At 31.0% G+C, this 27,293-nt stretch overlaps 1 protein-coding gene across 14 annotated transcripts; it reads left to right on the top strand.

The window, feature by feature from the left end:
* Nucleotides 1–324: 324 nt before the first annotated feature.
* LOC139516845 (malignant fibrous histiocytoma-amplified sequence 1 homolog) lies at nucleotides 325–27,273 on the top strand. Of its 14 annotated transcripts, none has more exons than XM_071307185.1 (5): nucleotides 325–733; nucleotides 17,786–20,629; nucleotides 20,879–21,058; nucleotides 23,954–24,037; nucleotides 25,456–27,273. In XM_071307185.1, exons 2-4 carry the CDS (start codon nucleotides 17,848–17,850, stop codon nucleotides 24,034–24,036), a joined length of 3,045 nt encoding a protein of 1,014 aa, XP_071163286.1. In that variant the 5' UTR covers nucleotides 325–733; nucleotides 17,786–17,847; the 3' UTR covers nucleotide 24,037; nucleotides 25,456–27,273. The 14 variants fall into 14 exon arrangements, with proteins under 14 accessions (XP_071163286.1, XP_071163287.1, XP_071163293.1 ...); XM_071307186.1 differs by having other exon boundaries at nucleotides 341–733; nucleotides 17,786–20,626; XM_071307192.1 differs by lacking the exon at nucleotides 23,954–24,037 and adding an exon at nucleotides 23,847–23,875 and having other exon boundaries at nucleotides 341–733; nucleotides 17,786–20,626.
* Nucleotides 27,274–27,293: the final 20 nt, after the last annotated feature.

The raw sequence follows: 27,293 nt of genomic DNA, 5'->3' as shown, positions 1-27,293 counted from the left end.
TGTAAAGATCTTCACACAGTTTAAACTTAAACCAGGATTTAGGTACAATACATAAACGATTTGTTGGCTAAGTTATGTATGAATAATTGATCCATTTCCATGAATTAATCATATAATAATGCACTTCCGATGAAAAATCCTATCAAAGTACGGAATCAAAGTAAATGATAAAAATGTTTACAACAGAACAAATAATAAGTGTATTCACTGTATATTGTATACATAGAATAATTAATTAGAATATCCTGGTATAGTTACCTTAAACATTATCATAATTTGAATAAGAATATTTATCATATACTTAGTTAATTTGATAGGGTCCCCATAACAAAATTTCAACGATAAGAAAATTTAGCGATATATATTACAATACACATTCATGAATTTTGATAAAGTTCATGTCAAGCCATACCACAAATTAGCCTATGAAACACAAGACATTTCTCTCGATTGTTTAATTATTGGAATGGTTAGGAATGCGACAGGTGATCAACAATAGTTGCGTGTTGTAACAACACAACGTAGGAAGTGTTCGAGGAGAAGATTTTGTTGTAATGATAGCGACATTGAACGAATTATGTGGATCAATACCTAGTGAAATAGATCATTTAAAGCTTCCCTGGTTACGACAATCTTATTCACGTTTGCGCTTTAACTGTTGATATTTTCCTATATGTGGGATCGTATATGAAATTGAATATTGAATTGGGCTTAACAAGCTGAAACAATACAGGTATGTCTTTAATATACTGTTATAGATTAATCGTATTTTATCTCATTATATGCCAAAATATTAATATTTACCCCCTTTTGAAGTACCCTCAGGTAAAATCATTGATATGACACCTTTATTGAATGATATGTATAGATATAGTTGTGACAACACAGTAATTTGTCACCCAAAGAATTGATTTAAACTAGTCTACTATATAACTTTTTAACTTTTGTCAATCCATTTAATGCTTTATTGTCCGAAATATAAATGCTAAAATGTTGGTTCTTTTCTTATTTACGTTTAGTTAATTTCGTGTCTCTGTAAATCAATTTTATCCCTTTTTAAACAAGAACACGTAGACCTGTACCTAATTATATCAACGTATATTAAGTCCTAGCGTAGAATATTTTTCTTCTTCGATTTTTACATTTTGATAATCCCAGTAGATAAGACCCTGTTTGCACGAATTTTGTGTTTTACCAGAGTATCTATCGTACAGTTATGAACAATTTAGAAATACAAAATAAATAGGTTGCGGTCTCAAGTTTTTTAATTATTTCGATTTTGATAATATTGTTTCTAAACCAAAATGAAGATATCTTACATGGAGGAAAGAAAATGTAGCATGTTCTAAAATTTTCTATAACTATATTAAAAAGTTATGTGCATGTTTCATCTAGCGATTCGATTATTTGAGCGTTATAGTTATATCTATATTTAAACACGTTGCATGTCAGGTTAGTAAATAATCTTTGATAATAATCCTTTTATAAAATGTAAATCATTATCAGAAACGAGCCTAACATCTCAAATCACCACTCGCTGGGTTTTTTTACCATCTGATAATGTTCATGCATTCTATACTTAAATTTTGTTTCTTGAAAAGTTACGATATTACTCCAGGATATCATCAGGGTTGCGTTCAATATCATAGCGGCTACGTATATTTTTGTCTACTGAACGAGTAGCTAGCCTAGCTGCTATCAATATCTATGTAGCAGCTAGGCTAGCTACACGTTCAATAGACAACAATCTACGTAGCCCTGTGTAGCCGCTACGGTATTGAACGCATCCCATCATTAAACATAGTTCCGTTTTTCAATCTTTGTAGTGTCCAGTGGGCTCGAGAGGGTTTTGTTGGTATATCACAATTCGCCGTCGTTGACAAATGGTATATTTGGTGTCAATATTTGTAACGATATAATTCTGCCTAGCGTTAATTCTTATTCATTTTGATTTCCTCAAATAGCACACCTCGAGAAAGAAAAACAGAGTTGTTTTTAACCCTTGGATAGAGAAATTATATCATAAATAACCAAGGAGGGTATACTAGTATAACTTCATTGGAAGAACTAAATAATGCGTTTTCATATCGACAAAAGCGACTATGTGCTAATAGTTTTTTTTAACTGAAGTGACGTTTCGTTAAGATTTATGTTAGAAACTGTACAGGATGTACAAATTTAATTCATTCAAAGTTATAACAGTATTTTTATTGCTTTCAATTTCTTTTTTACGATGTAATCAAATTCCAAAATTTAAATATATCAGCTATGTTTAATTGAGCATAAAGTTAATTTTAGATTGAAACTATTTGAATTTAAATGTAATGTATATAAATGTGAAATCTTCTTTTTCATTCGTATTAGTAAATTTAATGGTATTGTACTTACTATATATAGGAATGATATATAGCAGACGCTTTTACAAAACATTTCCAATTTTTGAAAAATATTTCACTGATAGAATAGTATTTTCATAATTCATGAAAACAGACTATAGCAATACAGTAAGATTTTAAAAATTTTTATGCCATTCGCTGAAATGACTCATTAATGTTTCCCTTCAAGAAGTACCTCTGACAGCCCAACCGCCATCAAAATCAGATGTCATCGTTACTAGAAATAAGAATATAAAAAGACCATAAAGTGTTTTGTAAATGTTCGAAACTTTTGATATATTTATGATTTCTGTAGATTCTATCTAAGTTGCCCGTAACTGAAAATGCAGGCTATTTGAGTATTGTACCATACATCTATGATTGTACACAATCAAGCTATATTGCTTCTATGCTAATGAATTTCCTAGCATACCAGCCTATATTTATTTTGTAAGTACTACGGAACTGGCATGATTGTGATGAGCAAATTTTGGTTACTAGTACTTAGAATATAGAGATATGTCCAATTTCCCCAGCATTTATCTTTGAATTCGCCAGAGCCATTTTCTTTAATTGTTTTGTTGTAAATAAGCCGTCAGTTTTCTCGTTTGAATTGTTTCACATTTTTCATGTCGTGGTCTTGTATAGCTGACTACATGGTATGGGTTTTGTCATTGTTGAAGACCTACGGTGGCCTATGATAGCTTTCTTTTAGATAGTTGCCTCATTATTATGGCAATCATACCACATATCCTCATTTGTTTGAAAACTAGTTTTTAATTTCTCGGAACTGCCTATATTTGCGAATCTTGTCAGAAAATCCGTCCAAGGCTTTTTAACAAATAACAATTCTTTTGGATTTTGAAGAGCAGATAAATTATCGATATATTTTCAAACAATGATGTAATGTTTGAATTGTATATTGATAAAACAGTTTGTTGTGATCCATTCATTTCAAGCTAATATTGGCTTAAATTTGGAATAAACATGTCGTTCAATGATTTATTGTTCGGATCTTTAAATGAATGTGGAATTGTTACGAAAGTCTTCGGTTAAAGTTTTGTAGTCAGTGATTTTTTTTATTACAAATTGTTAATTAAGTTGGTACTTCGGTACTGACATAACTGTGATGGTGCATTTTAATTATAGCAATATGGCCAAATTACCCCCCATTTATCTTTTAATTACACCTTATGTAAGAATCCGGGGTTTTGATTGGTTAATAGCCAGTGTATTTTTCACCAATTTACTGTTATCAGATGAATATCGTTCATTTTTAACGCCGCCGGGGTATTTGCTAAAAGGATATGCCTTTTTTACCCTCTCTGCCGTGGTATTTTGAACAGATATATTATGTTATGGAGGGGTATTTGCGAAAAATACAAGTCGAGGGACTCAAATTTCCCGAGCCGCTAAGCAAGGGAAATTTTGTCCCAAGACTTGTATTTTTTGCAAATACCCCTCCATAACATGATATATCTGTTTAATTACACCGAATGAATTTCAATTAAAACTCTCTGAACTAGGAAAAGGAAATATTTATTTGAGGACAAGTACTATCATAAAATATACCGCGGGAACTATACATGTACTTATACGCGTTCGCGCTGTCTTTATGTAACGTCATATCCGAAAAATTGGCGGGAAAATGCTCGAGAGGGTAAAAAAGGAATATCCAAAATGGCAAATACCATGGTATTTGAGGCATATTCACCGGCAGTGGTGAAAAACAGTCAGATTCGTTTGAAATGAGGAAGAAATGTTAGAATATGCGAAAAATACACTGGCTATCAGCCAATCAAAAGCTGGCATTCTAATATAAGGTGTAATTATTTGGCATTTTCCCGCCAATTTTTCGGATATGACGTTACATAAAGACAGCGCGAACGCGTATAAGTACATGTATAGTTCCCGCGGTATATTTTATGATAGTACTTGTCCTCAAATAAATATTTCCTTTTCCTAGTTCAGAGAGTTTTAATTGAAATTCATTCGGTGTAATTAAACAGATATATCATGTTATGGAGGGGTATTTGCAAAAAATACAAGTCTTGGGACAAAATTTCCCTTGCTTAGCGGCTCGGGAAATTTGAGTCCCTCGACTTGTATTTTTCGCAAATACCCCTCCATAACATAATATATCTGTTCTAATTACACCTTATGTAAGAATCCGGGGTTTTGATTGTTTAATAGCCAGTGTATTTTTCACCAATTTACTGTTATCAAATGAATATCGTTCATTTTTAACGCCGCCGGGGTATTTGCTAAAAGGATATGCCTTTTTTACCCTCTCTGCCGTGGTATTTGCCAAAAAATACTCTATCCGACTGGACGCTTGTAACGTCGCGATCATCAATGCGTTTTAGTACATTAACATTCGGTGTAATTAAACAGATATATCATGTTATTGAGGGGTATTTGCGAAAAATACCAGTCTTGAGAATGAATTTCCCTCGCCTTACGGCTCGTGAAATTTAACATTCTCTCGACTGGTATTTTTCGCAAATACCCCTCCTTAACATGATATATCTGTTCAAAAATTCATCAGGGCCTATTTTCGAAACGTTTATGTTTTTTACACAGCTCAATGTATTTACTAAAGTGAATTATAACGTTCTAGTCAAAGTATTGCTTACTTGCAAACATATGACATGAATATACAGTCCTAAAAATTGTCCAAAACCTCAATTTTTGCAAGCATCTATATAAAATCAGAATAGGAAGAACTTTTTTAACCAAAAGCTCAACAACTGTTTTTGATTTGTCTTTCGGAAACAAATTGTTTACGTTTGGTAAGAGACTTGCTACGATGTAAAATTTGTGAAAAACATGTAGAACAACAACATACAGCACTAAATTACATTTTGATTTTATACAAATATTTGATATTGTTTTAAAATATTTGCACGTAATAATGTGATGAGCTGTTTCTTTCACTGAACACACATGATGAGAATATTTCTGCTGTTACATATTCAGAGTAACTTTTTAGTCTTCAAACATGTAGCAGTCAAAAGAAGAAGAAGCAACAAAAACCTCATGATGTTCATATTTTCATGAGACCAATATTAACTTTAGGAAAAAGTCACTGTGAAACTTAATTTGATTTTAATCTCGATCAGTCTTTAAAATGCATCAATATTAAGTTAAGAGTTCTTGGTCCTTATTTTTCAAAATTAATTCAATATGCAAAAAACTTGATAAAGCAAATCAGCAATCGAAAATAAATTGGATAAAACCAAGAAAAATATTTGGTCCTTATTCAACAAATGAATTTAATATGTAAAAACTAAATCAAGCAAATCAATAATAAAAAACTGGATATAAACCATAACAAGTTCTTGGTTCTTACATTACATATGATTTTGATATGTAAAATAAATGAACAAAGAAAATTAACAATATAAAAACAAACACAAACACAAAGCTGATATTTAGTAATTAGAATTCAGTTAATATTTGAGTTCCTGGAATATATCATGAAAGACCAAGACCCGACGTCTTTTTACATAGTGTAAAACTAGTTACTTGGCACTATTAAAACAGCATATTTGTAGAAAATTAATCAACACTTAATTTTATGAAATTTTGTGGGGAAAAAAACTTGTTTGAATCCAATTGAATACTTATACTTGAAATAAGTATAGCTGCATTCGGTTACTAGTATATTTTTTAGGTACAGATGATTATCATTTAAATTGAAAATGCTGTATTCATAAGGGACATTGGAATGACCTTCGTGACTTTGTGATATACACTCTAAATATCTTACCAAAATATAAGAAACTTAATTAAAATTGTATTATTGTAAGTTTAATCTCGTTAAGATATGTAATAACAATTCAAAGATACTATCTACATATGAGTACAAGGCAGACATACACTAAACAATTACCATTATTCGATGTGATCGCATCGGAATTAGGACTACGGTTCCTTTGATAATCATGACTTTAAAATCAATTGAAAACAGCTGATTAACAAGTTCTCATACTTTATTTGATCTTTGGTTTGCGGTCAATGAAAAAAATACGAAAGTTGAAGATGAATACTTCAGATGAATCTTTTGTTAACAGTGGTTTACCATGGGACATTGAACTCAAAACCTCCCAGAATGAACAAAAAGCTGACTCATATCCAATGCCACAGGGTTAATTTTGGTACACCAGATTAAATCTTGTTTTAATACCTTTAATTAATATGCATAAACATGGACACACAAAGAGTCAAAAATTATCTTGTTTTTGAAAATAGCCATAGACTTTACTCTACATTGATAGGTTATATCTACAAGGTAATGAAGTACAGAATTAAATTTTATACAAACTTCTATTTTGATGATCAATATATTTACTAAAGGTGTTTTGATCAAACATTTATTATGTTTCATCATATTGTTCCATTGGTATTAAATTCTTTCATTACAGAATTTAATCTAGATTCCTAAAAGGAAACCGATTCGCCCGGGCGATGACTCGTGGCAATTTTTTTTTATAAAGAACTGATGCTATCAAGTAATAAATATTAATTTTGAATTATAGTAAGTTCTGTACTGCATGCATTACAGAAAAACTACAGGAAACCTTATAAGCCATAAATTCAATTACTGAATCAGGAAGGTACTAATTTAAACAACTTGTTGTTTTTTTAATTTTTATCCAATTGATAATTTTTTATGCAGTTTTTATTACTTGTACTTTATTTTCTCCTATTTTCAACTCACTTTTTTAAAACATGTCAGAAAAGTGCTCTTAATCTCGAGTTTAACCAGTAACTTTATGGGGTTTTATTATGTAACAAGCTGCACTCGAGAAGTAAATTTTCGGTATTTATAACCATTCATTCCTTTCGAGTGAAAGTAAGATTAATAAATCAAAGTTTTCACAGATATAAATTTGCCATATTAAACATTGAATGAGTACTTTCTTTAATTTATACTTCAATAAATATTAAAATATTCCGTCATAAATATTACAGTAGGTTATCTTCAATTGAACTCTTTATTTGATACTTACTAATATCTGTGCACATCATAATATAGGCCCTAAATGTGTCTGCTATCTATTACTGCTGTTTTGGTGGTGTGCAATTTTATCTTAGATCGTCGCCTTTTGAGAACTATAATGATAGTATCATGTATTATCTATACTGTAAAACGGTAGCAGGCGAACAGATTTTATCTGGTGTTCCTGGAATATGCCTTGATGGCACATGCATATGCTAAACCGTTTGATATAAACCTCGACTATTTTATGAAATTTAAAGTCAGTTAATTTTCCCAGATAACTTCGGAAATCACTAACTCAATCAAAATAAAAAATAGAGTGTGGTATACATTCTTTTTTAAATTGGAAAAGAATCGACCCATAGTAAGTTAAATAAGAATAGGAGACGTAGTATGATTTCCAATGATACAACTGTCCATTTAAGATCAAAGGACAAATTTGAGAAAATTACAGGTCAAATCAAGACCTTTATCAGTAAGAAAAACAAACTGTAATTGTAAGCTTAAAGGCCTAAGGATGATAAAATGTCTAAATTTCAAAAGAGAAAACCAACGGTCGATTTATACTTCAAGAATTGTTTATAAAAATATCCGTTTAGAGCATTTTGGAGTTTTGGACGTCAAATGTTTAGGGAAAGCCCTTAAAGGCGTCTAAACTGCAGTGAAATTTATTCAAGTAATATATTGTATATCTTGAGCTTTGTTAACTTTCCATCAACCTAAGAACCCTTAAAGCTTGTAAAAACTTGGGCTATTTTTTTTTACTTTATATCTTATTGAAATATGAAGATTACAAGTTTATTTGTGTAAGCCATTTAAGTAAGAATTTCATATAAATCACATATCTATTCGATAGTTATCGTTTTTAGTAAATCCATACATTTGATAAATTACAAGGAATATAATGTTGTCCATAATTACCCAGTAACCATTTGATTTGATTGACAAACCATTACGCTCTGTGTACATGTTCTCTTTCAAAGTAAACAAAAGTTTGTCACAAAACAAGTAATTTTAGATGTATCATATAAATTCTTCGATGGTTTGTAAACACTTTTCAGTACCCTTTCAAAAACTTGATCAAACACATATTTGTCATTAAACATAAGTTTCCGTGCTCTTTTTCAGTTTTCAAAAGGTCTTTGTAAAACATATATTAAAGAGAATTTTTCGTTGCTTAATTACAATTCAAATACTTGATTGTGCATTCTGCTTTATCATCTATTTGTTCAATGATACTTGTTAAAATCGGTTTTAAATTTACTGTGAAATGGAAGTTTTGGCCCAAGTAATGTTTATTTACTGTAAAATGTATAGGATAGGGGTAATTCACACAATACTTCTGGTTCAGTGTTGATTTTTTATTTCGGGTTTTTTAATGAAACGCATGATATTAAAGTTTGTATATCTTTATTTATTTCCGAGTTTGATTACATGACATTTAATTTCGTAGGATATTGGAAAACACTTTAAGATGTCAAGTTCATTCACCATTGTCATACAAGAGCTAATACTTGTCAGTTGCTGATAGGCCTTCTTGATGTAATTGGGATGGTTCAAAGAGTCAATTAGTGCATTGTTGTATGACGTCGCACCGAAAACGGTTCATTTATATTTTATCAATTTCTGTTCTAACAACACTGATCAACGAACTTTTGTTTTACCAGTTGTGAGCAAAACGACAGGTGCTTTGTAAGAAGCAAGAACCGCTAACCATTCCATAGCACCTGAACCCCTGTTTTGATGGCCTGTTTGTGTTTTTAAATCTTCATTTTTTGTAAACTGTTGTTAGGTAATAATAAAAGCAGTATAACTCATAATTTTCATAATCTTTTGGGAAACTATAAGCAGTTCAGAGTACCATTGATTTTGGAAACATACTATTTGTTTAAATCGAGAATGGAAATGGGGAATGTGTGAAAGAGACAACAACCCGACCATAGACTGACAGACAATAGCAGAAGGTCACCAACAGGTCTTCAATGCAGCGAGAAATTCCCGCATCCAGAGGCGTCCTTCAGCTGGCCCCTAAAAAAAAATATATACTAGTTCAGTGATAATGAACGCCATACTAAACTCCAAATTGTTGTACATTTATAACTGCTTGTTACATATCTAATGTTCAAGTGATGATATAGATGTATGTACGCCTAGAAGCGAATTCGAATGCGTGTACTGATTGAAAATGACTGACAACATTGCTATTATTTTCAATAAACAAGATTTCTGTAAAATACTCTAAACTTAAAATAAAATCTGGATTTTGTCAGTGTTGACAATTTACATTTTTGGAAAATTTTGCAATATGTCTAGAACAGTCAAAAGTTTGTAAACAATCGTTATACGGGAAGTATTATGAGTATATATTACCATCCGACTTGCCCGATACAGTTGATATCGGTGACATTACCACCTATTTATTTTCCAACTGATCCCTGAATGTTTACTGCACGACTCATAAAAGTCTGGCAATCGTAAACTAGACATCAACCTAACAATATACAAAAAGCAAACGTAAATACTCCAAGAGGTCAACATTTATTATTTAACGAAAAGAAGTGACCATACATACTAATAAGCAGTATATACTGACCTCACTGTGTCAGTTAAACACAAGTGGTAAAATTGAAAATCAATGATTAATATTGATGTTTGCCGATTAACTTAATATCACCAGCTTAGTGGAATGAAAATAAATTGATGTTATCGACAGTTTGTCAAAAGTGATTATAAGTGATAGTCCATATTAGAAGTTTTATCTTGATTCTATAACTTTATCGACAGTTTGTCAAAAGTGATTATAAGTGATAGTCCATATTAGAAGTTTTATCTTGATTCTATAACTTTATCGACAGTTTGTCAAAAGTGATTATAAGTGATAGTCCATATTAGAAGTTTTATCTTGATTCTATAACTTTATCGACAGTTTGTCAAAAGTGATTATAAGTGATAGTCCATATTAGAAGTTTTATCTTGATTCTATAATTTGTAACCTTTGTTGTTCTCGACTTTTATACATCCACCAGAATAGTGTATTTCTATGACTTTTATACAAAACATCCACCAGAATAGTGTATTTCTATGAATGCATTGATTAAGTTATCTCTAAGTGGAACCATGGAAGTATTATATCATTTTATTTTCATAGTGGAACAAAAGAATCAGGACTGATATTGTTCGTTGAATTGCTGCTCATTGTTAGAATTGTACTTAAACGACTGCATGATGTTCCTTTTACTTCATCGCCGTTGATGAACATGTGATCTTTTGGGGGGATTTTTTCAGGGGCAATCATACCACAACTTCTTTTATTATATTTTTAATATGTCATGATCAAACTGAGCCTAGAATTCAGATGCGAGAGCGTCATGCACTAAATGCAAAGTAAGATAACTGTAGTAGATCGTCTCTCAATCGATCGTCAGCATTAAATTATTAGTTTGAATGCTCCTTTTGTATCTTTCGCCCTTCTTTTTTCCTTTTTGAATTAGCCGTGTAGTTCGGTATTTTTGTTAAAAAAACATTTTTGTCAAAAAAGCCGATTAATTTCAGATGAAATATTTTGGTACAAAAAAAAAAAAAGGCGTGGAAACGGTTGGAATTGAATCACGAATAGGCGCGTCAGCATAAAGTATAAATTATTGCAGGTCAACATTGAGTATAACTGGTCTTGCTGTATGACTATAAAAATCATATTTCCAACAATTGTGTAATATTCTTGATGTAGTATCTCTGAGATTTAAATTTCATTCAAAAAAGTTCTTCGGGTTTTGGTGCTACCCATACAATATGAAATTGATTGCCACACAACTTTGTAACATGAAAAAAAGGTCAATCAGATTGGAGCTTTAAAATGACGTAAATTGAAAACTTCAAAAGATTAATCGTTAATCTGACGTGGAAATTTAAGAAAGATCATGAAATCAAATTTGCTTTTTGATATAGCCTGTACAATATACACGATTTTTATAAATGATAGTCTCCCGGTGCTTTACCTTATCTGGGTAAAACTAGTTTTTAAAAGAAAGGTAACTGATTTTCTATACATGAGAAGTCTTACTTGCAGAATTGAGTACCTATTCCAAAACACAATTCTTGCAAAACAGCACTTATGAAAAGCAACTAAAGAGGCAATGATAAGATTATCAATACTTAGAAAGATAGCTTATATTAAGGATGAAGATTCAGAATAGCAATAGAAGCGCCCTTATATGACAGATAGCTTATATTAAGGTTGAAGATTCAGAATAGCAATAGGAGCGCCCTTATACTTTCGATGAAAGGCCTATTCCAAGCTTATCTTGAAAACGGTGTCTAATGTACTTAGAAATCCACCCGTCCAATCTTGTCATGTAACAATAAACAATTAATATGGATCTAAGACAAAAGAAAATCACAAAAATAGCAGTAGTACTCGGTTATGCAGTTCCCAAAATTTAAAAATGAATTTCGCGAATAATTCCGACTATTGTTACTCGATTTGATTTTCCGTAATCTTTTATAAAAACAAATGTAGACAATTTACCAAATGTATACTAGGACACTTATATTATAATGCTATTAGCCAAAAGGACTTGAATAGCCTGTGAATCAAATAAGCAGTCAGACGGAAGACATTTGAGATTTAGCCAATAAAACACGTGTTTCTTTTTATATTGACATACATTACTTCTTGATATTTAAGAAATTGACGGTAATTCCTACATAAACATATAAAAAAAATTGACATGTTTTATTTTTAAGTTCAGCTTTTGAAAGTCTTTAAATACAAATAGGAAATGCCATTAAATATACCAATTATAGACGGAAAGAAAGTCAATAAATCTTTGACTGCATGGCAGTGTTCATTTAGTTTTCAATTTTGGGCGAAAATGGTTGCATTCAGTTTATAATCTCTATTTTAATAACAGATATTTCCATGTCAAAACATGATTTTGTTAATTCGATTTCTATAGAAATAGACGTTAATTTATCATTTCTAATTTCACAACACAGACGTGCAATGGTACCATATTCACATACATGTTAAAGTAAGTGCGGTTAATTAAAATGCACTTAATTCTATTAATCAAATGATGCATGATCTGGCTAATATCATTAAGACATTTGTCATTTTACAATCCATTTAGAAAATTAAATCATTTGAATAAGCTATTGTAAATCTTTTAAACCCTCTACTAATCTCCAATTTAATCATATGTCCATATCAGGCATACAGTATCAAGGTCGGGATACCCGATACGTACCGTTGTTATAAATTCGTTAACTTTTTCTGTCTTGTATGCTTTTATCGTTGAGGAGATACTTTGAAGGCTATTGTTTCGTATCAAAAGAAAAACATAAAGGAGTTGTATTTAATAATATCATATTTAATATTGGAAAGATTTCTAATAATTGAAAAGTAGGAAAAGTATACCTTGCCAATTTGTGTATTGTTGATTCCGATCGTAGTGTCAAAGGAGACGTCATCAACTCTTCGGGTAAGTCATGTTCATTTAAAACGCTCAGTCTAGTTTAATATATAATTTTTGTTATCAGATATGATCAACCAAGTATTCAAAATTACATTTACATTTTAAATAGGTAAATGCATTATGCATTTCCGATGTACTTTAAAACTATATTTTATTATAAGAATACATGGTTTTATGATTTAAACATTTTGTTTTCATTTCATGACTACCTCATTCGCTTAAATGGACATCTTCCAACTGCCAATTATTTGAAATATGTTACATGTATAATTGAACTATACAACACAGCATAATATAAAAACCAGCAAGAAAATTCACACGAAATATAAATTATATAGATTAGCAAAGTAAATTCTCATATAACTCATTGGTATTAAAATAATCCGTTATGGGACTTTAAAATAACAATTAAATCCAATTCACTTTTCCGAGCCTTTTTGGCATGAAGCAAATGTAATACAATAAGAATTAATTTTATAATCTATACCCACGATATCACCTTGTTAAGTCACATTTTTATGAGAATGTATGGTGCATTGCTGAAGAGGTGTTGAACTTTTAAGTTTATACTTTTAACTGGTAATTTCCAGCTAGTGAATTTGTGCCAAAGCTAAATTTTGAAATTAAGTCTTTCGTGTTCGTTTCTGCTGTAAACTGCCACGATGCTATTTTGAACACGTGGAGGTTTAGCTTAAATTATAGAACACTTGCATGATGTTTATCGCCAAGATTTATAGAATACTTGTGTGCAGAGTATAGCCAACGAAGCTATTCGGAACACTTGTTTGTAGTGTTAAACTAAGAAACATTTTGGAACACTTAGCTGCAGTGCATCACCAAGATAACCCATGACTGATTTAGAACCGGTTCTCCCTTTTAATGGTTTTAACTCACAAATGGTATGTTTTCTATATTCTCAAACATTATACATTGTTGGCAATGAAAGCAATTTGAAAAAAATCTTTTTAAAATTGTAACATTTATCTCTTCATTTATTGAGTTATTTTTAGATTTTCAACTTTTTTGGCCCCGAACAATCACGAAGAGACATTGATTGAGAAATTTGCATATGATAGAGTAAAATTGGTACAGTTAATGTTATTGGTATACCACTACATACTCTGTGTTTTATAGCGAATACGTGTGTAATGGAAACGAAACAGCAATTGTATTATATACCAATTACATGAGATAATCAATTTAAATAATTTACTTATTGGGTTGTTCGTACTTCTCCAAAAGGTTCGATTCCCCAAATATATATCATAGTATATTGACAGACGTGATAAAGCATCCTTGTAAATATTTAAGTTTCACATGATCGTATATAACTTGGCAATAAATTGTCTAGTTACTGCTACTCTATTACCAGTTTATGGTTATAATAAAGTATTAAAGTGATAAAAAGGACATTGTTTGAAAATACATATTAAGAATGTTTTCCCTAAGCAAGTATAAGTATTATATTAAATTCCAATGTTGCATCATGGTCTAGATCTTATCTCAGTATGTTACTTTCAATAGGATTATTCGTAATGATGAACATTTATTGTCAAATAACTAATATATTTATGTAATATTTGAATTGAGTCTTGGTTATTGTCGATTTTAAGTTATTTAATATTTGTTTTTTTTTTGCGAAAACGTGTCTTTTAGATGAGACTTTTAATACTATGTTATAGCTATACTGATCTAAGTCAGGAACATGTTATGTAAATGGTCAAAAGCTGTGATATTTTAACATTTGAGAACTAATATGCTGTCGTAATCATGCAAATAACCATAGTAAACTATAATTGGGTTGTTTAGTCAATAATCGTCCTGCATTGAATATATATAGCTGACTATGCGATATGGACTTTGCTCATTGTTGAAGGCCGTACGGTGACCTATAGTTGTTAATTTCTATGTCATTTGGTCTCTTGTGGAGAGTTGTCTCATTGGCAATCATACCAAATCTTCTTTTTTAAGTGCATTTGCTTTATTTTTATTAATTTATACATTTGACAACATTATCATTTTATCAAATATACTCAGTGTTGACAGTGTTCTGCTATAAACACCTCAAGGTGTAAAAAGATGCCCAAAGTGTCCAGTACATATTTACTACCGTACTTTCTATAAAGTTCAATATTTACACAATTTTGATTTAAAGTCAAGATTATAATAGACACTGTCCATTAGACATTTTCATGTATATTTAAACTCCCATGGAACTACTGTTTGTGTTCAAACATACAAAATTCTCTCACACACTACTGTTTTAATGGTATTTGAGACATCGTGCATTAATTCATGCTATTAGTGGAGGAGTTGTTAGTTTAAGAAGTTTTTAAATTTAAATACTTATAACGGAAGATATGTATTTCCATTGTAGTTATATTGACACAAAATAAACGTCATTAAAATACACTATTCTTAAAAGGTGTCACATGATTGTATGTATGTCGGAGTAAAAAAAAGTTGAATTCTATTGTAATATATGAATTTTGATTGTTATTCCCTCTCTCCACATATAGGTAAGGTATGCTTTTATCTTTTGTTTTGTTTTCCTGCTTCTATTATGATAATGAAATGACAAATATATAGGTAAGCTTCGTAGATATGTTGACCTTTTTTTAATTCATTTTTTTTAAGTCGGGAATTTAAGATATAAATATTTTATAAAAAGATATTCAATATATGTGTTTTGTCGTAATGCATCTATTTCTTTGTCATGAAACAAATGTTTAAACCACGTAAGAAATTAAAATATTCAAGTTGAGACTACTTCAATACGTAACTGATCAAGCAAACGAAAACAAATTACATTTTTACCTATTTAACATGCTAAGTAATTATAAAAATGTTTATCTCATTTAAACCTATCGTCGTGTATACCTAAAACGTAACGATAGTTTATATGTCTAAACCAAACATAGAGATATATAACCACGGGAAACGTTTCATTAAAGACGGTAAGACATACAAGAGATACGTTTTTTCATGTCTTGTTTATAACAGAATAAGGGACGACATCAAAAGATCGATGTAGGATAAAAAAAAACTTAAATCGAATAGTTTGGGGGTGGGGGGTCAACATTGCTGCAAGTTTTGTTAATCTAAAATCGATTTTACGTATATCCATATAGTTAAATCAATTTTTCCCAAATAAGGTTAAGAAGGGGGTAGGGGGTCAGCGAAAAAACTATGTGAATTAAGTTTTTTTTTATCCTACATTGAACTTTTGATGTCGTCCCTAAGATGTTATATAACGATATTTGTGTTCCCTTTATTTCGAATATGATATGTACAATACACTTCGACATTAGGATAAAATTATCGGAATAGATTCTTGCTAGGTCTGTAAGTTAAAAATTGAATTAAAATTGGAAGTTGCTTTAATTAAATTTTTTTTTTAACGAAATTATAAATGAAACAAAATCTATCTGATTCACATCATATTTTAGTTACTCTAGAATCAATTGATATACAGAACGGACCATATGCAGTTTCTCCATTGAAACCTAGCTAACTTGAAACCTAGCAATGTGCTTGCAGTTCACGTTAATGTCATGCTTGTCTATACTCTATTGCCTTTGGATGCATAACTAATGATAATATAATAATGGGTTGATTAAAATCTTCAATTTTACGTCAATTTCAAAACCAATTATGGTCGTAACCATGGAACACAGACAAATATAAGACCTGGACAATAAATGTTATTGGTTTCTTCCGGTAAAACCTATTAATTACAATTGGATAATATTGTTCATTGGAATGATATTTTGAACCTGAGACTACCATCACTACTGAGTTAAAGTATTCTCAGTTTGAACATACCTTAAATATGCGATGATCAGAGAGCAACTTCCAAGCAATGTTGACGACTCTCCTGACATTCCTGAAGCCCTGAGTTTATGAGCTTGGAAGTTGGATCAGACAGATCTGTTCCACCGAGGGGATTTTTACAGGGTTTTTGGAGGGATATTTTGATTCGTTGTTTGTTATGCATATAAGACATAAGTTTCTATTTTAATGTGTAAACAGTATTTTATGAAAAATACTCTACACGACCTGTTGGATGAGGCTGATAAACCAATAACGAACCTTTTATCCTGTATTTTGAAAGGATTCTTGTATGCATTTTGGGTTCAAATGACTTCAAGTAACATACATACATTGAATATGAATACATTATTAAATCCAATTAAAGGGCCCTTTTAAGATTATAACCATTGTGTTTATAGATTTTATTCAGCAGTCCTATTTTGCCATTGATATATAGCTATACGTGACAACCCACAAAAGATTGCTTTCCTTCAGTTACACAAAATTTTAAAACTTATATTAAGCCAAAAGTGACACTACAACTAGTATTGTTTAATTGTCATCTCAAAATGGTTGTTTGTTATCAAGAGAATGTGTCACAGAATATAATGAATACATTTTATAAGGTCTTCTCGTCTTTTATGGCGAATTGTACAAATATGACATGCAAAGAAGGATAGTAATATCGTTCGGAAGCAGCTGATCACATTTCTAGTTTACAGTATGTGTTTGAATTCGCGTTTTGGGGTTATTTAAAGTGTTTTAAATATACATGTGCTTCTCCACTTTCGTTGATTGTACGTGTGATCTTAAGTTGCTATCCTTCATTATGTTGTCTATTTTCAAAATGATTTCCTTTCTAGTTTCCCTTTCGAAATTCTAGGTGTTTGTTTACATCTTCACTCTTATTTAAACCTTCCATCATCTCAAACTAATATTTTCATTAGATCTGACAATCTGTTATTCAGTCAAAGTGAAGTTGCTTTGAGTGTACGTTCCTTAAGGTTTTAATTTAAATTGAATATCCAGGAGACCGCAGTTCTTTTCGTAAACAAGAATATCTTTATAACAAGAATATATGGTTGTATATTAAACATAAGTTGTTTTTTTTATTCCAGAATTAGTGGAAGGAGGCATGGAGTGAACAGACAACAAGCTGAAATCCAAACAAGATTATAAAATGAATAGGCGAAAGCCTTCTATACAAGTGGACAAGCCCATCCCACAAAAAAAGTCGCGGAAGGTTACAATCGTTAGGGAATTGTCACCTTTAATGTCACATGTCGGTTTCCAAGGAGGACGCCATTTACACCCTGATCGACTTCCTACAAAACAACATGACGCAACTGTATCACTTCGCATATTTGATACGAAAGAAGAAACGATAGAAAATGTTCAAAAATATTCAGACTCTCTTAAAAGATTACTCGTATCAGGAATTCACCTGAAAACAGTACCGGAGAGTTTGATAGATCGTCTTACTCATTTAGAGAAGTTAGATTTAAGCAATAACCAATTAGGAGATGGTGCTATTCCAGATGATATGAAAAAACTTGAAAAACTGTCTGATCTAGCCTTAAACAATAATAAGTTGACAAAGGTTCCACCTGCAATTAAACGACTCAAATACCTAGCCAGATTGGATTTAAGTACAAATGGGTTAGACAGTCTAAAAGGTCTTGAAAAGAATAGACGAATGCAAATACTAGTATTAGACAATAACAAAGTATCCAATGTCTTTCCAGATATCAGTCATATGCAAAGGTTAGAGGTTCTAAAATGTAAAGACAATGTGGTCAAAGAGATTGAGTGTGATGTTCGGAACCTCAGGTCGTTGCGAGACCTGGACCTTTCAGGGAATAGTATAGTAGTGCTTCCGTCTGATGTGTTTTTTCTACCCAAACTAGAATATTTAAGTGCTAGTCAAAATAAAATTTCCAAAGTGCCTGTGTTCAATATCAAAGTGAATAACAAACATGAGATCTCTGACATTGATTTGTCTGGTAACAAAATCACAAAATTTCCAGGTCATCTTTTACGAATATGCAAAAGGACAGATCTTAGTAGCAATAAAATAAAAAATCTAAATATCAACTCACTTAAAAATTTAGAACGGGACCCGGATAAAGATCTCATTATTGATGACAATCCTCTTGTTTTCCCGCCAGCAGATATGCAAGATCTACGCTCAATGATGATTTATATGCACGAAGAGAGATTGAAAATGAAAGTGTATCGGGGTGTAAAAGTAGTTGTTTTGGGTTCACACCAAAGTGGCAAGACAAGCCTAATTCAGTCTTTGATAGACCAGCAAGGCGTTTTGTCAGAAGATGTACACGAAGCAGGTGCAGGAATAGAATCGTATGATATGAGTATCGACTACGAACCGGAAGGAGACGAAGAACAAGGAAAATCGCTAAATTTATGTATATGGGACTTCTGTGGTCATGCCTTTTACAGATATCCACACTACCTCTTTTTTGAACAACCATCCATTGCAATTTTAACGTTTGATATGAAAGCGTATTCTTCGGAGGAATTCGACGATTTAATTGCTTCTTGGTTTGACTGGATGATGGCAAAAACAAACAAAATAGTAACAATTTTGGTTGGTACACATGGAGATTTGTTGACTAAAGCACAGCAAAACGACGTCATTGAAGATGTAAAAAAACAATTGGCAGAGTACAAGGACACGAGAGCTAGATCGATAAATGAAAGGATACAAGCTTTCAGAAAACCAGGAATGAAACTCTCAAAAGCTCTTTCTGAACATTTAGTCGTTCTTTCAAAATTGCAATATTCATTTGATCATTTAAGAGTCCCAAACACCATCATAATGACGAGTTCGAAGCAATTTGTCGGATTTGATTTATTGCGACAAGAAATAGAAAAGCTAGCAAGATCTGACAACTTTCCAAACGTCATGCAAGAGATAAAAACGTTCTGGGTAGATGCGGAGGATTACATCGAAGAAAAAGGTGTTACTATGGTACAACCAGTGATGACTTTTGAAGAGTTCCGAAATGAAGTTGATGAAAAATTCGGAATGCGAAGAATGATAAATGCTATGACAGAATATCTACACGAAAAGGGAAAGGTTCTTAATTTCTCTCAAACACCTTCCTTGAAAGAATATGTATTTGTGAGACCGTTGTGGTTATTCGAATTACTTAGACAAATATATCATCACGATATATCAAATGTGTTATCATACGAGAAGACAAACTCTTTCAAAGCTGTTGGAATGAGCACTAACAGGTTTGAAAGAACAAAAAGTGAGTTGCTCTCTGAAGGAGTAATAGATCGTGAGTTACTCCAAGGAATGATTGGCGATTTAGTTCCAACAGATATGAATGATATATTTGATGACGTTATCAAAATTCTTCTTGAAGGATTTTGTATCGGATACCCAGTTGCCAAGCTTAAAGAAAGTTCTCAGGGCACAGCAAAATATAATCATCATGTTAAGCAAGATGACAAAGGGAAAATGAAAATACAGAAAATTCTCATTCCATGGCTACGCAAAATTGGTGAACCAGAAGATATGAAAGAGAAATGGCAAAGATTGTCAGAAAGAAAGAATATTCGTATTTTATGCAAATTTCCAATTTACTTTCCTCCAGGTTTTTTCGAAACATTATGCATTCGAATTCACCAAAAGAAAACAAGAACAGACTATCCGGACAAAATTAAGAAAATGGATTCTCAGGAAAAAGTTAAGATGAATTTCATGGCGCATTGGGGAGGAGGGATACATGCAAGGAATGATGAACATAAAGTTCATATAAAGATTCATTACGTACCTGGTGGAGATAATGTTGGTACTGATTTATTGTTTGAATTACGAGCAGACATCATTGACATTGATAAGGAGGATGAAGCGGCACCTGGTACAATGTGGAACCTTGTTTATCCTTTATTGTTTGAGTTTGAAGAAACTATTAAGAGTTATGAAGGTAGTCGTAAAGCTTCTATTCTATTTATAATGCTTAATTTGTTCAGGTATAAACTAACAACTACAGACGTATTTTTTGTTTACCATAAGTAAGCTTAAATTGGGCAACTCAGTGTAATTAGAAATGAGTCAATCTTTGTACTCGAAAAAGATGAAGTTTGTTAAGATACGGAATGCTGTGTGAGCTGTGTAACACCTTTAGTATTAAAAAAACCAATAAATTAATATATATATATATTGTGTCTACTTTTAGGTATTTTGGTAGAAAGGAGAGTTTGTTGCCCTCTTTGTAATAGCCCATCCTTTGTTGGTGAGTGGCAGCAACCTAAACAGTTACAAACAGAACTACAAGACAATCTACAAAGGAAATGTGAAGCATGTAAAGAAATGGTTGAAACAGATTATCTTATACAACCACGTGGACAAAAAACAGGTATTTATCATCTTTTTATTTGTTTATTTGTTTTTGGCATGGTGATTAGTGCAATATTTCATAAATCATTTAAATTGATTGCAAGTTTCCAAAGCCTTATCTTTACCAAAAAATGAAACCACTATTTCCGTCTATAATTTTAGTCGAAGCATGTTTAGTATGTCTGATTCATGGTTTGTATTCAGTTTTTTTTTTCTTAAAAAAAGTCCAAATCCTATATGAAATCTTTTCCCAACGAAAACATATGTAGAACATGAGATGTCAATAAATGTCAACGTTGTAATATGGTTATATTGGTATTTTCTTGATAGCATTTGGCGATTTAGATTTATACAGTAATAAGTCATGGAGAGCAGAGCAATATTTGGCATGCGATGAAATTATTGACAGGATATCAGATATGTATGTCAATTTCAAAAATATGTAGATTTTTAATATCTATATGGTAAATGGTACGAATAGACTAGTTAATTTTTACACATCACATGCAAATTAAAATTTCTTTATACACCCTCACACTAAATGTAATCTTCCTTAGTCTTAGTGACTTGATTATTGATATTCCAAATTTTGAATATTTTTTAAAATTTAATTGTAACTACCTTTGTCCTCTCAACAATATCATGCATTGCCAAGTGTATATTCAATTTAAGAATATATTTAAAATAGTAGATGTTTCTTTTTTTATTTTACCCTTAAAGTTTTGCCTGATGTAATCGTCTTAGATACTATAGTGTAAATCTTATTTTATTTTGTTACTTGTTTTTATCTTTACTTTGTGGCTATGTGATATTTCCCTTTTTTCTATTTTGGTTAAGGGATAAAAAAAATGCTATGAAGTTGTTATTGCATAATAAAAACGACCAAGATGAAAACCGAATGAAATGTCTTCCTTCGAAATTTGAACGCATAAAGGTGTCTTTTCCATGATATTCCTTGTAAGCATGGACCACACCTCTACTTGTGTCTTAATCTATTTTTGTACAACTGAAAAAATAAAAATATGAAGTTTGGATATGATTGTCAATGAGACAACTCTCTTCCAGAGCCTGAGAACCAATGACATGGAAGTTAACTACCATGTGTCACATTCAACGGTAAGCCAAACTGATACCCATACATGAAGATTAGTTAATACCAAAAAATTATTATAGTAAAAATATTACTTTGATTTGGTTGACCGATATGGAATGTCTTTGTTGCAGATATATACTATAATACATGCTCCGTCAAAACCACAATCAATTCTTATTTCCTCGTTCATGAGATCATCGAATGCATCATGTCATAGTATGTATGATTGTCATGAACACAACGAGGTACATAGGTGGAGCAGAAACTGCTTACCCTTTCGATGCACATCAAATCAACTTCATTTTTGCGAGTTCGCATTGCTCAATGCTATCGTTTTGTTTAGTGTTTCGTGGAATGTTGTAATTTGTGATGGTGTTGGGTTCTTCTTTGGTATCTAGATACATTTTACTCTTTTTCATTTGTTAACAAATTAACTAATAAGGTACATTCGAAAAGTTGTTAGTAAAACATAAAGTTGTGAACTCCAGAGTCGAGGATGGCACTTAGCCGGTACAATACCTGTTTAGTATAATTATGGAAGGAAGAATATTTTACCTTAAAGAAGTTAAACTTAAATAAACAGATGTAAGGGAAATAATTCATATTGTTTATTTTATCGATCCAGCATGTGGTAAATAGACTTTTTTCAATTTCAGTAGAATGAATACTAATTTCAACTGATTATTTTAATTTTGCAGATGACATCAGTAAGCTTGGTATTCTCTTCACGTTGTACTTTCTTTTAGATGTTATACATTCAAAGACACTGAATCCATATTGTTGTTAGAATACAAACGTACTTTATATATTCTAATAGAAGGATTGTTAAAGGTGCTCTGCCACCTTTGATTCCATTTAATATTTGTTATTGCGAAAAGAAGCAAAACTGAAGCAAAAAAAAAAAAAAAAAAATGAATTCGGTTTATTTTATAAATCTATAGAACGTTTTTAAGCCAAACATTTCAGGATTTTGAAAGTGTCTTATTTTATAAAATTTACTGTGAATTTTTTTGCATGTATAGAAGTTTTTAGAAATTGATGACCATGTGGATTCAGTGTCTTTACATATATACATATATATGTGTAAATAAGTATCTATCCGTTTCTTTTTTCTAAAATGACCTTTTTAATTCATTCTCTGAAATATATTATAGTTTGTAACTTCTCTATTATTCTAATTTTGATTTTCATTATACATAGAACTGTCTATCGTTTAGTTTTATATGCTTACTAATATAACCAGAGCTTATGTGACTCTTCACATGTAAACAGACCTATACACATGAAAGCAATTGATCAACTTTTAAAAAAATATAGTTGGTCCATTATACATGTTAAACGATACTGGACGAAATACACCTTGTTTGTATTTTTTGCTCCAAAATAGCTTACAGCTTTGCTTTTTTTAAATGCTTTATGTTGTATGACATTCCAGTTTTTGAGATGATGTCAATGTTGAAAAAGAGGTAAACAACAAAAATAACTCACAAAGACACACACACACACTCATGCATGTTCACGTTTCTTAAATTTCCACATGAGTCTTCGTAACACGTGATTTTCATCATTTGAGAATGATGACCCATCTAACACTTAATTTGCATTCCATCTTTCGTTGAGTTCGTGTTTGCTTATAATTGCAAGTAGACAACAGACAGTCTGTATATATAAGTCACTTGGTAATTATTGTTTGATTTGATAACTGATATTTTAGTTGAAAGAGTTTTGATGCAGCTCGAACAGGTAAAACTTATATACGGCTCAGGGATGGTATAAACGGACAAAATGTAGTAACACATAGTTTATATATAATGTTTTCAGTGGACATCAAATATATAAAGGCAAAATTGAAAGAACTAGAGGCTTTGAAAAGTTTAAAATATAATATTGGGAATGTAACTTGAGGTTTGTGGTATAAAACGGTTGCAGTGGTTCTTGTTTTATTCTTGCTTAATTTTGTGTTTTTAACAACGATTTAAAATCGTATTGTCATTTTATATTTCAATATATTTTTTTTCCATGTGAATGTTTTCCTCTCCATTGCCTGTTTCACTTTTATTTATGCCATACTAACACAGTAACACGTGACATTGCATGCCTAATTTATTGATATTCTATATATTTATTTACAGCATGTTTAAAGTTTGAATGAAGTAACACATTAACCTGTATTAGCCCAGCAGTTTAAGTCAATGTTTCAGAAAATCTTGGAAACGGCTAAAAAATGGCATATATTTTTGTGCTTTAAAAATAAAGTTTTGTCAGGATTTCACTGTTTAACTTTTGATAAACGTGTTTTAATATTATATGAGAACCTTTTTTACGAAGTTTGGTTTTGTGAAATTAAGTGTGTTATGCTTAGAGTAACATTTTATTAAAAGTTCAGGAAAGTTGAATTGTGAATATCATTTCCTTTAAAAAACAAAATGTTATTTTTAATTTGCAAACGTCTCTGTCATTCTTTTAAATATAAACTTACAAACGTGGGTTTAGACAGTAGAACTGATGCATTTTATTGTGTTTACTTGAATCAATCACTAACTGAAAAAATGTTTCAATAATAACTACGTTTGTTATGTTATTGTATAGTGTTATGTAATTGTCGTAAACATTATACTTTCCAGAGAAATCGTATTGTTTTGAACTTTTTTATGATTAATTCAACAATTTATGATGAAAATAACATTTTATAAATTTCGTGCGTCCGAAAATCTTTTTCTAGATTTACTGACTTATCGGGAACGATCATGTCTCTTCATTTGTTACCAGTGATATAAAAATATGAAGAAACGTTTTAATAGTGATGTTTTTGTTGGTAAATTACTGCAAAATGCAATAGAGCAACATGAAAAGATATCGAAGTAAACCAACAGAAATAAGAATGATCATTCTTATTACAAAACAGATATAATATCTTTAAAGTATATTTCCGGTCTTCCAATAACTTAAAAAAAACTATTGTATACAAATTAATTTTAACAGTGAATTACTATTTACTTATTTCGTTTTATGATTGAAAACGTTTGTGAAATCAGAAGAAGGAAATGTAATTTCAGAACTTTATAGCATGATTTTAGATTTTCAGTAAACAACTTTCGTTTGAAATCAATAGATACTGTCCTGAAACTAATGTTTAAAAAAAAAAAAAAAAAAAAAAAAAACAACACACAAATAAAGATAAAAATGCATTTTCTTTTTTATAATAATCATAAAAATAATCACCCCTACTTTTTACATTGGTAACAGTGGAAACTGTTTTCACAGAGCTGATACAAAACTATAACTCTGTTATAAAATATCAAAAGTGAGTACCTTATTTACAGATGATGTCTTGAAAGAAATAATCAAACAAAGACAGAAAAGAAGAGCTGCTGTTGCAGACCAGAAGTCTCTAGCTGATCTAATTGACCAAGAAAACAGACAATACACAACACCATCACCATCTGGACGGCGCAGCCGCGGTGCAATGCTTCCTACACCAGATTTGTCACAACTTCAACTTCTTCAATCTAAATTCGCTTCACCGGAAGCAGATGACGACGGAGAAAGCACGGAGGAACCAAGACAAAATGGCTTTCCTATAGAAACTTTGCATAACAATATAGATACTCCATCGAATTCTGCTTATCAAGATCTGTCTGATTTGGACGAGGTAGACATTGAACAAGAAGTAAATAATGACGCATGTGACAATGATGACGACATGTCACCTGGTGCATATGGATATGACGAATATACACAGACAAGCCCACAAACTAATATATCACGTTAGATTTAAAATGTATAGCTGTAGAAATGAACAAATTCTTATGATTGAATCGAGACAGCAGAAAAATCTTTTTTTTATATGATGTTGGTTGAATATCATTTTTCGTAAACTCCGGCTAATCTGTAAACTATTACACTTTTTAGTTATATGTGAAAATCAACTATGCCATAACAGTAAAAATGTTCGTTTAAGAATTCTAAGATCGTTTATCATGAAATCCTAGTCCGCTTTGATCAATTCTTATGCATGCATGAATATTTTGCACCCCAAAAAATAAATCATAGGACTGATGAAAATAATCACCCGTTCGAAAGGACTACTTACACTGGACAGGAATTGCTTGTCATAATACATGTAGTTATGTCTTTTCTTGGCCACTCTTGTGCATTTTTATGAAATTACATAGATTTTATAAATTTTTCATTGATTTTCGGTGTAGCAAATAAGTGAGCACGTAAAGATCCAACTATATAAAGATGATTTAATGAAGCTTTGAATCATTTTCATATTTAGTGGGTTTTTTTATATTAAACAATCTAACGACATGATTTCGCCTTGCGATACAATGACCAGAATTTTCTTTTTTATGCTGATTATTATAAGGGCGCTGTACATATTTTTTTTAGATATACGTATAGCAAAACTGTAGTGATAAAACACATTGTTATGTTTGCACTGGTTAAGTTGTTATCTATGTTATTTATTGTATAATAGAATATAATGAGATGCAATTAAATTGCTGTATGTTGACTTCAATATCAGGAGCAAAATATTTCAATTTATTTTCGGCTCAGATTTTGATATGTGCTCTTAATAAAGATTTTCAATGGTTCAATGAAACAAAATATGAATGCATGCATGTGGCATCTCATCTTAAAACTTGATCATCAAATATCAAAATCATCAAAATTTAATCATTAGTATGTATGAAAAAATATCAGAATGGAAAGAATGGTATATAAGACAAAATTGCTTGCCTGTTGCCAAAAACGAAGCATATTTATGAGAATTTAGAAATAGTAATAGATTTGATAAATGTAAATTATTTTGAATAACATGAACATATAATCAATCGTTTTATCACATTTGTCATTGACAGTTGACTTTCGAGTTCAAGTTAAAAAAAAAAAGGAGCACATATAATTTTAGAACACATATATAAAGGAAAAAATACTGCACTTATTTGGGTTACAAACGATACATATGAAATACGTTGTCTAGGTGTATAACGCTACACTTCGTCTTTCATTTCATGTCTAAAGTTTGTGCTGATATTTTAATGTTTTGTCTATTTTCATGTTTATAAGTTATAATGATTCGTTACAAACCTATTGTTACAGTCTAGTGAAAGTATTAAAATAATCTGTTACATTGTTTTATTCTCATTTTACT

This window comes from Mytilus edulis, chromosome 3 (assembly GCF_963676685.1).
Source record: "Mytilus edulis chromosome 3, xbMytEdul2.2, whole genome shotgun sequence".
Lineage (NCBI taxonomy): Eukaryota > Metazoa > Mollusca > Bivalvia > Mytilida > Mytilidae > Mytilus > Mytilus edulis.
This window is presented reverse-complemented; position numbering and strand designations above follow the sequence as displayed.